The sequence below is a fragment of the Bison bison genome, unplaced genomic scaffold, assembly GCF_000754665.1.
Source record: "Bison bison bison isolate TAMUID 2011002044 unplaced genomic scaffold, Bison_UMD1.0 scf7180017864462, whole genome shotgun sequence".
Classification (NCBI taxonomy): Eukaryota; Metazoa; Chordata; class Mammalia; order Artiodactyla; family Bovidae; genus Bison; species Bison bison.
This window is the reverse complement of record NW_011495024.1, coordinates 2370267-2383335: the sequence shown is the minus strand read 5'-3', so window position 1 is coordinate 2383335 and position 13069 is coordinate 2370267. Positions and strand designations below refer to the sequence as shown.

Genomic DNA, 13069 nt, shown 5'->3' with positions numbered 1-13069 from the left:
GATCAAACCCATGTGTCTTACGTCTCCTGCGTTGGCAGATGGGTTCTTTACCACCAGCGCCACCTGGGAAGCCCCATACGTATACATACTTATATGACAACGGGTTTTTATCTGAAGTTTATAAAAAACTCCTGCCACTCGATAATTTAATTTTAAAAATGGACAAAAGACTCGAAGACACTTCATTTTGAAAGGTGTCCAAATGCCTGTAAGCACATGAAAGATCCCTACTATCATGAGGCGCGAGTAGAGGGACCCTCTCACCACTGGTCTACACTTCCAGGGTAAAGTCATCATCGGACTGGCCTTCGACTGTGTGGACAAGATGGTTTACTGGACCGACATCAGTCAACCTTCCATTGGGAGAGCCAGTCTACATGGCGGAGAGCCAGCCACCATCGTTCGACAAGGTGGGCAAGCAAGCATTCTGGGTTTTGCTTTTAGTAGCCCACGTGGCTCTTGGGGGAGAGAGCAGAGTCATGCGATGTATGGTTGCTTGCAGGATATGGTGATTGGAGATGGGTTGGGTTCTCGGGCCCAAACATCACCCTTTCTAGCCTTCTCTGAATAGTCCAAGGACTCATCACTAAATCATGAACATCTTAGCTGGGATGTGTTGCTGAAATAAAATTAAAACAGGGTAAGTGTCCATGCCTGTCTCTGAAAGCGTATGTAGACAGTTTTAAGGAATAATAAAGGCTAAACTCAACCATCTGGTTTGGATATATGCATCTCCCTCTGGCTGCTGAGCCTCGAGTTGATTCTCAGACTGTGTGCCCCTTGGGGTGGTCCATGAGGCAATAAACAGAAAAATCATAAAGATGGGAGGGTCACAAGCATATTGGCAAATACTGTCCCTGAGAGGTGAGTCTATTCCCAAGACAGTTTTCAATTTGAAGGGTTATCACTTCAACCTGTAACCTCATGGTGGGGTGGGTCTCCTCTATTCCATCTCACCCTCACTGGACCTTGCTCAGATTGCCAGAGGAGTACAGCAAAGTAGGCTGAACTTTTACAGATATTTCTGTTTTTGTTGCATCACTAATGGTAAACCACATGACACTTTGGCACAGCCTACCCCTCAACATTTAACCTCAATTCCTTAACTTATGGGTGCCAATTTAAGCCAAGGACTCTACTATTTTAATGCCTACAGTCAACAAGTCAAGACTATTTTAAATGAGTATGTTTTATCAAAATTCAAGTCCATTATGACAAAAAGTCCAAGGACCTGTAAAAATTCTCCTCTACTGAAAAGGTCAAATATTGCACATTGCTCAGTCTGTGACTTAACCAGCTGCCTTGCAGATATTTTCAGTCAAAAAACATTGCCTTGCCAATGAGATGTGCTATGTAAAATCATCTTGTTTTCTCTGCAAAACACTCAAAGGTACATCTTTAAGGACTTCCTGGCTTGGGGGAAAAAGCAAAGCTACATCTTTAAAATATTTGAGCCTCTTTGGTATTTCTTTTTACTGATGCTTGGGGCTGAGTGTTATTGTTCAGTTGCCAAGTTGTGTCTGACTCTTTGCAACCCCATGGACTGCAGCATGCCAGGCCTCCCTGTCCCTTACCATCTCCTGGAGTTTGCTCAAACTCATGTCCATTGAGTCAGTGATGCCATCCAACCATCTCATTCTCTGTCATCCCCTTCTCTTCCTGCCTTCAGTCTTTCCCAGCATCAGGGTCTTTTCCAATGAGTCTGCTTTTAGCATCAAGTGGCTTAAGTTTTGGAGCTTCAGCTTCAGCATCAGTCCTTCCAGTGAATATTCAGGTTGATTTCCTTTAGGATTGGCTGGTTTGATCTCCTTGCAGTCCAAAGAACTCTCAAGAGTCCTCTCCAGCACCACAATTCAAAAGTATCAGTTCTTTGGCACTCAGCCCTCTTTATGGTCCAACGCTCACATCTGAATATGACTCCTGGAAAAACCAAAGCCTTGACTAGACGAACCTTTGTCAGCAAAGTCATGTCTCTGTTTTTTAATACTCTGTCTAGGTTTGTCATAGCTTTTCTTCCAAGGGCTAGGTGTAGCTTTTCTAATTTAACATCTCTCTAACAACTTTTGATAGTGTCAGAAGTGCCTGTGGAACAAACAGCCCCTGGGATATATTTTTCCTTCCTTGGCTCCTTCATAAGAGATAATATAGCAGGAATTAAGCTGAGGTTGAGTTACACAGGTCGACTATGGACACAGACCTCAAATACTTTTCTGGAAGCCAACGTGCTATTTAAATAATGTCTGCTAGTTTTCATGGCTTGCTTTAAAGAATAGAATGAAGTTTCTAATGAATACAAGTTTGAAGATGACTTTTTGCATCTTAATGCTGTTGAAAATGTTGTTTCTATTATCTGTAATTTGACTTCAAAACCCACAGGAAGTGGGGAGTAGGTCATCGTTTGCTATTTCCTGTTGTTTTTGGAACTGATAATGATCCAAGAAAGCATTAAGACCAGTAAGAAACATTCCAGACAAAAGCCCACTGTGAAAATACAGAATTAAATCAGAATGTGATCTTTGTAGAAGAAAGATCACTAGGAATACATTGTCCTTTTAATTTCAAAAAAGAGAAAGAAGCTTCCACTTACATTCTCATCATGGTATTTTCCTAGCGAGTGAAAATGGTAGTGGGTATCTTTTCTTTTTCTTCCTAATTTCATAATGTCTGAATCCCGGGCTTCTCTGTTTTTCCTTGAGTTAAAGTCCTAGCCAGATATCTTTAATAAGTATCATCATCTGTTTCCTTTTGATATAATCAGTGTGGAATATATAGCCCTGCAATTTTCCCATCTTGTCCTGACTCACAGTAAAGGATGAGATTTTCCAGGCCTTTCCTTTTGGCTCCTTAGCCTTTAAAGAAGTTTTTTTCTGGTTGGGGGAGGAGTTCTGGTTGCTCTTGGGTTTGACGTCAAGACCAGGCTGTTTCTAAAAAGACAATTGGCATGGAGTTCCTTCCGGGAACTTGTAAAGATACTCTTGTTAAACAGTCTTCCCTGGTCCCACCATGTCTGAATAGCCCGTGCCTCTCAGACAGGATGTACTCATTCCAAATATACCCTAGAATGATTTCTTCTGATTTTGTCTGAAGGTCTGAAGGGGTCTTTGGAAGTCAGTCTCATTGTCCCTTTGCCTCCAAGGATGTGGGAAATATTTTCAGTTGGTTCAGTCGCTCAGTTGTGTCCGACTCTTTGTGACCCCATGGACTGCAGCACACCAGGCTTCCCTGTCCATCACCAACTCCCGGAGCTTACCCAAACTCATGTCCATTGAGTCAGTGATGCCATCCAACCATCTCATCCTCTGTCATGCCCTTCTCCTCCCACCTTCAATCTTTCCCAGCTTCAGGGTCTTTCAAATGAGTCAGTTCTTTGCATCAGGTGGCCAAAATATTAGAGCTTCATCTTCAGCATCAGTCCTTCCAATGAATATTCAGGACCTATTTCCTTTAGGATGGACCGGTTGGATCTGCTTGCTGTCCGAAGAACTCTCAAGAGTCTTCTCCAACACCACAGTTCAAAAACATCAGTTCTTTGGCACTCAGCTTTCTTTATAGTCCAACTCTCTCATCCATACATGACTACTGGAAAAACCATAGCTTTGACTAGATGGAGCTTTGTTAGCAAAGTAATGTCTCTGCTTTTTATTATGCTGTCTAGGTTGGTCATAGCTTTTCTTCCAAGGAGCAAGTGTCTTTTAATTTCATGGCTGCAGTCACCATCTGCAGGGATTTTGGAGCCCCACAAAATAAAGTCTGTCACTGTTTCCATTGTTTCCCCATCTACTTGCCATGAAGTGATGGGACCAGATGCCATGATCTTCGTTTTCTGAATGTTGAGTTTTAAACCAGCATTTTCACTCTCTTCTTTCATTAAGAGGCTCTTTAGTTCTTCTTCGCTTTCTGCCATAAGGGTGGTGTCATCTGCATATCTGAGGTTATTGCTATTTCTCCTGGCAGTCTTGATTCCAGCCTGTGCTTCATCCAGCCCGGCATTTCTCATGATGTTCTCTGCATATATAAGTTTAAATAAACAGGGTGACAATATACATCCTTGATGTTGTCCTTTCCCCATTTGGAACCAGTTTGTTATACTTTATAAATCTTTGCTTTGGGTTGGAATAATAAAGACCTTGTTTAGAATTAGAAACGATTGTTTCTAACTCTTAATAAGCTTTCTCTGGTGGGAGTCCTTCAGGGGGGCTTGGATGTTTCCATCATTCATAGTCATGATCATCGTAGGAGTTTAGTGAAAGCTGATACGGAGGGGGCTGAGGGTTGGGACTGCTTCGCTATTGATGAAAGAACACAGTGTTGCAGGGCTGGTTTCATACCAAGTCCCTGGGGCAGGGTAGCTTCATCCTTGGCTCTTCCCCTTCCTGTTACCACTTCCAGCCATACTAAATGACCTTCACCTCCATAATCAGCAGAGGGGAAGAATCCAAGGTGACCCCAGTAAAACCCTTTGGTTGTATTTATAGTCAGGAAACCATTGCAATCTTGAACTCCTGATTAGGTTTGGTGGGTGCTAAAGGCTCCCATTGCAGTCAGCTTATACTGTGGTAACCCCTGGCTTGAAAATCAGTTACTTAGAGCCTAGTAAAGACTTCTGGGGTGTTATTTGCAATCACTGATACCCCTTCTTTGTACTCTTAACACTTGTATGAAAGTAATAACAGCTGTGATTTCTTGCATATATTATTTCTCGGCAATGACCTATTTTCCCCCGTTAATGAATAAGATAAGTCTGTCCCATTCCCCATCTTTAGATCTTCCTGTGCCTCCCCTTTACATAAGAGATAAGCTCTAAGCTTGTTAACACATGCATCCTAACTTCATCTCTGGCCACTCTCCACCCTCGGGGACTCAAGCCACACAGAATGACATTGTATACTTCAAGCCATATCCATTCTTCCTTTATATCAGTGTGCTGGTCTCACTACTCGGAAAACCTTGACCAGGGTCTTTGCCTGAGAAAGTCCTGTTGCTCCTGCAGTAGCCAGCCTTATGAGGCATTGCCTCCCCCAGGAAGTGTTCCTTGGTCTCCCCAGGCTAAGTCCAGCGTTCCTGCTCCATGCTCCCACAGAGCCTGGAACTCAGTCTGAATTGTGATTGGCCGTGGGCTCCTTGAAGGCAGGGCCACAGCTGCAGCATCCGTATGGGTCGGGTTCCCAGTATGGTACACATCCGTCCATTCGCCATATGGACGTCCATCAAGGGAACGAGTAGCCCCGTAACGTTTGTCACTAAGTGTTGTTTATCTTAACGAGCATTTAACACTCCCATTGGTTTTCTCAAAGTGCAAGGGTTGGATGCCAGATGAAAAAGCGCTGAGTAATCAGAAAAACCTCATCTTACTCGTTTAAAAAAAAAATCAGTAATGTTTGGTGTTTACTTCTAGATCTTGGCAGCCCCGAAGGCATTGCTCTTGACCACCTTGGGCGCAACATCTTCTGGACGGATTCTCAACTGGATCGGATCGAAGTTGCGAAGCTAGATGGGACCCAGCGCCGGGTGCTGTTTGAGACTGACTTGGTGAATCCCAGAGGCATCGTAACAGATTCCGTGAGAGGGTGCGTGCATGCTAAGTCGCTTCAGTCGTGTCCAGCTCTGTGTGACCCTGTGGACTATAGCCCGCCAGGCTCCTCTGTCCTTGGAATTCTCCAGGCAAGGACACTGGGATGGGATCTTGCCACCAGGGAAGCCCCCGTGAAAGGGTATCTCCGTGTAAATCTGTGTGTGTGTCTCTTCTATTTGCATCTGCCCTTGTGCATATTCTCAAAGTTTGACTGTAACTCCAGCATTGCTGTCCTGAAATGAATGAGTTTAGGATGAATGAGGCCACAGTTGGTGGCTTCTAGATATCTGAGGTGAAGCCAGAACATTTATTATAATCCACCGGAATCGTGAACTCAGTACCATGCTCCACTTTCAAATCTTCTACCGAGAGCTTTGTAAGTTGACGGCTCAGAAATTGGATATTTCCACTTGGATTGAATGTTAATCAAATATTTGAGTTGTATCAACCCCAGAAGAATATCAAGGGAGCATCAATGTCCCCCTGGGGCTCCTTCCGGGGGCCCAACCCAGCATGAACACCTTGGAGGCCCTCCCTAGGGGTTTTGTGAGCACATTCTTTCCCTCACTGCAGGCTCTGAGTCTTACACCCTAGGCCCATGTCTCCTTGATGCTTTGACGTGAGACCACATCTCTTGTTCTGTGGCTGTTTGGCCGCCTCTCTGATTTCAGGTGCCTTGACCACTTATCCTGCCAGCATTGCTTCTGGGCTTCATCCTCTGGGTCTGCTGTGCCTTCCTGAGTGCTGACAGCATATGAGAATCCACATGTGTTTATGTCAGTTATGGTGCTCTATTTTTTAAAAACAGTTTCATTGAGATATGTCAGTTATATTTAAGGGAAGTGAAGTTGTTATTAACAGAACAATTCAAGTGAAAAACCAAATAGAAGGATCTTTACAAAGGCAATGTGTCTTGGCACCTCCAGATCCTTTATAGCCATTAATTTTTATTTTATTTTTAAATTTCTTGGTTGCACTGTATGACCTGCAGGATCTTAATTCCCTGGCCAGGTATTGAACTCATGCCCCCTGCAGTGGAAATGCAAAGTTCTAACCCCTGGACTGCCAGGGAATTCCCTATCATAGGTTCTTTTTAAGTGTCTTTAAGTGAACTTTTTCTCATACATCTTCATTGTTTCTCTTCCGCTTTCATTTCCTTTTGCTCCAGGAATCTTTACTGGACGGATTGGAACAGAGATAACCCCAAAATTGAAACTTCCTACATGGATGGCACAAACCGGAGGATCCTGGTGCAGGACGACCTGGGCTTGCCCAACGGGCTGACCTTCGATGCCCACTCGTCTCAGCTCTGCTGGGTGGATGCAGGTGACGGAAAGCCCCAGGCCTGGCTCCTGGGTTTTTTACCGTTTTTTACCAAATAATCATTGTTACCCACTGTACTATCAAGAGTAGCTATTGTGGGGAATAAGGCAGAAGATAACTGCTTTTTTTCTGCACAAACATCAGCTGCATATCTTTGCTCTAAAACTGTTTCCCTCAGCTTGATGTAGCCCAGGGAGTATTCTCAATCTTCCAGGTCAGGGGTCAGCAAACTACAGCCTTGGGCCAAATGGTTTGGCCACCTGTTTTGGTATAACCTGGGAGCTGTAAAAGGTTTTCACATTTTTAAATGTTACATTTTAAAAGCTTATGCAAATTCTTATATAATGTCCTCGATTTCACCTCTTGGCTCACACAACCTAAAATAGTTACTATCTGGCCCTTTAAGAAAAAGTTTGCTGACCCCCAAGAGCCTGTCCTCATCCTGGTACCTATTAAGCAATTCATGACTTACATTTTTGTAGCTCCTGCTTGTCCCCAAGGAGGGCTAAGGCAGGACTTGAAGCCAAGGAAGATAAAGTAAGGCAGTCCCGATGTGTGCTCCTGCCTGGGCAGATATGGGGTGCCCCTGATGTGGGCAGGATGCTCAGTTGGGAAAGAATGTCAATCATCCATCAAGTCTCTGTTGAGTTCCTCCTTTGTTCTAGACTCTGTGAGGTACCACGGGAGATGCAGGAAGTAAAGCAGCACAGTTAAGTGAAAACCCAAGCCTTAAGTTGGTCATAATGCAGCCACTGATGCGCGGCTGTGCGTACCTGCTCACCCAGTGGGAGCAGCTTAGCGATTCTAAGGGCTCTGAAAACAGGGAGGGGAGGTCTAGAGGAGCTTCAGGCAGGAGGGATTTGAACAGAAGCTGGAAGATGGCATCCTTCTTACTAAGCCCCTGGCTGCTCCAGAAATGGGTGAAATGGGGTGCTCTTCCTCTGCTCTGGCTCCCTTCTCCCCATCAGAACCAGGTGTGGGTACCGGATGGAGGTGGGACTGAGCGGTGAGAGGGGCGTGGGAGGATAACAGACAGCCTCCCAGTTTAGAAGAGCACATCTTGTGTTCTCTTGGATCTGAGCGTGTAACATTTGCCCTCCTTGCTTTGCGTTTTGGACACAAAGGGGCCATTTCTTGTGTGAACAATGGGCGACTTGTTCTCACCCCACACAGGCGCCCACCGGGCCGAGTGCCTGAAGCCTGGTCAGTCCAGCAGACGCAAGGTTCTTGAAGGGCTGCAGTATCCTTTCGCCGTTACGAGCTTCGGGAAAAATCTGTACTACACAGACTGGAAGACGTACGTCAGCTGCTGCAGCGCGGGGGCTGGGGGACCTGCCCTGCTGCCCTCTCTGGAGGCCACACCCTTTCCAAGCAGCTTCTTGGCTTGACCTTCCCGCCTCCAGAGATGCCCCCTCTGCCTCGCCCTCTGGTTGTCAGAGAGGAGGGCAAGGAAGGAGAGGGCAGTAACCCTAGGGAAGCAGGGGGTGCCATGTATCATCTAGACGCTCTTGGATGGGCAGCTTCAAGTCCATAAATGGGGACTTGCTGCGTGTGTCCCTTCTCTCCCTAGGAGAGACCATGCCTACTCCATGCCACTAATTCTTAAACTGCAGTATTCCCAAAGCTCCTTCTTGACCTTTCCTGCAGAAAAGTAGGCTTAAACCAAGCAAGCGGCTGTGGCAGGAGCTTCAGTATAGAAAGTGGATTTCCCAGCTTGGGATTTAGAGCCAGAGGGCAGAGCTAGCTGACCTTCGTCCTTTCTTTAAGAAGCCAGAGAATTGCAGGCTTCAGGAAGAGGGAGGGATGGCTAGGAAGTAAGGCCAGTGTATCTGTTTGGTTTTTTTTGTGTCTGTCTGTGCTGTCTTGTCTGATTCTTTGCCACCCCACAGACTGTAGCCCACCAGGCTTCTCTGTCCATGGGATTTCCCTGGCAAGAATACTTGAGTGGGTTGCCATTTCCTCCTCCAGGGGATATTCCCAACCCAGAGATCAAACCCACGTCTCCTGTGTCTCCTGCATGGGCAGGCAGATTCTTGGCTGTCTGAGCCACCTGGGAAGCCGTTTATGGCCTCCAATTTATCTCCCAAGGGCTTCCCTGGTGGCTCAGATGGTAAAGAATCCACCTGCAATGCAGGAGACCCAGGTTCAATCCCAGGGTCGGGAAGATCCCCCGGAGAAGAGAATAGTTACCCACTCCAGTGTTCTTGCCTGGAGAATCCCATGGACAGAGGAGCCTGGCAGGTTATAGTCCATGGGGTCACAAAGAGTCAGACAGGACCGAGAGACTAACGCGTTCACTTTATCCTCCAAGCGACAAAAGAGGTTGCCCTGTAGAGAAAAGTTCAAGTCATTATATGTGTTTTTTGTTAGTATATTTTTGGGTTTTGTTTGTATGGCTATGCCGCATAGCATGAGGGAATCTTAGTTCACCCACCAGGGATCAAACCACGCCCCCTGCATTGAAAGTGAAGAGTCTTATCCACTGGACCATCAGGGAAATCCTGCTGTTAGATGCGTTTTAACTTTCCATCCTTTGTAGGAATTCTGTGGTCGCTGTAGATCTCGCTGTTTCCAAAGAGATGGATTCCTTCCACCCCCACAAGCAGACCCGGCTCTATGGCATCACTTCCGCCCTGTCTCAGTGTCCTGAAGGTAACTCACCTGTGCTCTATGTAGTCAGGGGCTGGGTTGGCCCCTGGGCTCAGAGCCCACACTCTGGCTGCCCCCTATGTGGCCTGTGGTAGCCCTGATCACAGGGCAGGTGAGACCTAGTCCATTCCATCAAGGGTCTTCATTAATTAGTGGGTAAACCAGATGAATCAACAGAAAATGTTAGGGAATGAAGTGGATAGTGGATAAGGGTGAGGAGAAGTATTGACTCTTGGAGTGGGTCTAAAAGTATGCTGTCTTCAGGCTCCAAGGAGGAAAAGCAGTGTTAGGGCCTCTCCTGCTTTAAAAGTTCATCCATTTGGCCAGACAGCAACAACAATAATTGATAGCAATAATAATTGCAAACATAGATGTGATACTTCCTGTGAGCTGGGTACATCCCGTGTATTAAAAGTCACTACGTGCTTTGTATCCACTGGTTCACTTAATCCTCATAGCAGCCCTATGAGGTAGGTGTTATTATTTTGCCCACTTTATAAATGAGGATACTGAAACCACTTGCCCAGAGTCACACGGTCACTTCCAGTGCTCGTGGCAGCAGACATGGGGGTAAGTTAGGCAGCCTGGCTGCAGAGTCTATGCTATGGCTCCCTCCTTCCTGGCTTCCCTCTTGCCCCCTAGGGAAGCGGCCAAGCTGCATAGAAAGCATATTCTGCTTTAAAATTCCAGCTCCATGTTATGACCAGACCTGAAAACCCCCCTGAGCTCTGCTAATAGCTTCGATGGTAAATCTGCATATCCCCCAGATCAGGAATCAAGGTTTTTGCACATTTGGCAAATCCTTAATGATGAGGAAACAGCTAGGAGATAAGCTGAGTTAAATTTTCTATACAGCTTCCTTGTTCTCCAGGACTCCCCCTAAGCTTGGCCTCCCAGAGACCAAACAGGGGGCTAGTATGGAGGTCACTCTCTCAACTGATCGAACCACTGAGCTTACTTCTGCCTTTTCCAGGTCACAACTACTGCTCAGTGAACAACGGTGGCTGCACCCACCTCTGCTTGGCCACCCCAGGAAGCAGGACCTGCCGTTGCCCTGACAATACCCTGGGAGTTGACTGTATTGAGCGGAAATGAAGAGTTCCTTGTGTGCTCTCCAAAGTATTTCACAGCAGCGCCCTTCTTGAAAGGGTCCAGACTGAAAACTGTCTGACCTGGTGGCTGAATGGCCACCAGGCCCAGGTCCAACCCAGCCTGAGCCCCAACAGCATTGCCTTCATTGTTCCCCAAAACACATGCCCTCAGCTTCTGGAATGGGAAAGCCTGTACTCCTACACAAAGTCTCCCTGACCCTAACCCTCAGACTAGCTTATACAGCCCTGAGTGAGGATTATATGCCCCATCCTTGTGCTGGAAACTGGCCCCAACCTTCATACCCCCATGGTGAGCAGAGCTTCTCATGGCCTGAGCTGCCCCCCTTCCTTGTGGCCTCACGAGCTCAGCCTCACTTTGAGACACCCATTGTTCCATCAGCTGCTGGACACATCAAGGCTGTGAGCGAAGGAGGGAGCTTGCTTTCCCACAGTTTTTCTTGGTGCTCTGATTTCCCTCTTTATACTCATAGCATTTAACCCTTGAGTTCTATATCACCTGCATCCTGCATCCTGCCCAAGGCAGGATGTGAGCAAGCCCTGCCTTTTGGTCAAAACTCACCATGCCCAAAAGATATATGGGTATTTGGTGGATGACACTGAGCAGCCTCTCCCAGATAAGTTATTGGCATTTCTGATGTAGTTGTTGGTAGGCAAAGGCTTAAATCAAGTGTGTCCAGAGAAATTCAATGTGCAGAGTCAGATGTTTGAGGATGGGGATTTTATCGATGTGCCTTAAATTATACCAAAGATTACCAAAGTATTCCTCTTTATCCAAAGTACTTGGATCCTAGCATCTGGTTCTTTGGGCAGCACAGCCCCACTGCTGGCACCCATGTCCAGCCTCCACGTGGAGACCCATCTGAGATACAGGCTGGGACTGGGGACCCCCTGAAGTCCCTCATCTCTGCCCTCCACCCATGAGAGCCAATCTGCAATCAATCGTGAGCTCTGTGCTCTTTTGTTCATCCTCCATCCATGGCCCTTGCTCACTGTAGTCTCATCCACAGACACAATCCAGGAAGGCCAAACTGTTTGTTCCTCATTGGTGTAATTAAAAGGACCATTACCACATTTCACATTTATGTTTCTAGAGCTTGTTTAGAAAACATCTCCTGACCATATATAGATAGTGGTATTTGGAGGCGGGGTGCGGTGACTGCTTCCCAAAGTCCTAAAAAAATGGAAATTTTGAATTGAAAGCTAAGGATGAGGAATTTGAGTCAGTGAAGATCGGGTTAAGGAAGTGAGAAGACTCAATGAAAAGTGAGAAGACTCTGTGAAAAGTATCACGAAGAGATTGATCAACAGCAGAAATGGAAAACCCAAGAGGAAGGATAAAGGAGGAGATTTAACAATAGCAATAAGAAAAGCTCTTAAATAATGCCAAAGAAAAAATGGTATGTTCTTTGCCAGAGGACATTTCTACACTTATGGACATGAAAGAATTGCCCTATTTTTCTCCTTAAGGAAGATATCCCTCTTCTAATCTGCAAACCTCAGTACCCTGAACTCCCCTGTACACACACTGCTTTTCTACAGCACATAGGAGCCTGAATGGAAAGAGCCTTTCCTTGAATAATTGGAGTTTGTTTTGAGAAGCAACTATATCCCCAAGAATCACAAGGTTTGGGGAACACATGAGTCTTTTATATAGCCCAACCACATAAATTAGTTTAACTTTCCTTTTCTATTTATCATTCCATATCCAACCCTCTATATCAAATGTTTTGTCATGATTTTTGTATAATGTTTATAACTATTTTATTCATTTTGCTAGATTCATTCTAAAAATTTTTTAAACGGTAAATTCTTAAACTGTGGAAACAATTGAAGGTGCTTATTAACTGTTCCCCAGATTTGTACAAGTATTGGATAACTCCTTAAGTTTACAGCTGTATAAATTTTAGTGCAGAAAATAAACTTTTTTTGTTAAAAAAGTCTTCTTTTATCTTGTTTGAATGAAGATAATCTCAGGAGGCAGATTCACAATGGAAAGACAGTCGTTTAATAATCTGCAAAACCTATTTAGCCCCTAGTGTTATAAGGGATGGTTTTTTTCTCCAAGTGAGTCCACAAACTTCAGTTCAGTTCAGTCACTCAGTCGTGTCCAACTCTTTGCGACCCCATGAACCACAGCACACCAGGCCTCCCTGTCCATCACCAACTCCCAGAGTTCACCCAAACTCATGTGCATTGAGTTGATGATGCCATCCAGCCATCTCATCCTCTGTCATCCCCTTCTCCTCCTGCCCCCAATCCATCCCAGCATCAGGGTCTTTTCCAATGAGTCAGTTCTTCGCATGAGATGGCCAAAGTATTGGAGTTTCAGCCTCAGCATCAGTCCTTCCAATGAACACCCAGGACCAGTCTCCTTTAGGATGGACTGGTTGGATCTCCTTACAGTCCGAGGGCT

At 45.7% G+C, this 13069-nt stretch overlaps 1 protein-coding gene across 2 annotated transcripts in view; it reads left to right on the top strand.

Moving 5' to 3' along the window:
• Nucleotides 1-12593, top strand: part of NID1 (nidogen 1) — a 99051-nt gene extending 86458 nt beyond the window's left edge. Inside the window, exons 15-20 of one of the 2 annotated variants that reach the window (XM_010860106.1) lie at nt 284-410; nt 5396-5567; nt 6741-6898; nt 8069-8192; nt 9435-9547; nt 10518-12593. In XM_010860106.1, the coding sequence (XP_010858408.1) occupies nt 284-410; nt 5396-5567; nt 6741-6898; nt 8069-8192; nt 9435-9547; nt 10518-10639 (816 nt within the window). In that variant the 3' untranslated portion in view covers nt 10640-12593. The remainder of the gene's footprint in view (nt 1-283; nt 411-5395; nt 5568-6740; nt 6899-8068; nt 8193-9434; nt 9548-10517) is intronic. The other variant, XM_010860105.1, reaches the window with a different exon arrangement.
• Nucleotides 12594-13069: the final 476 nt, after the last annotated feature.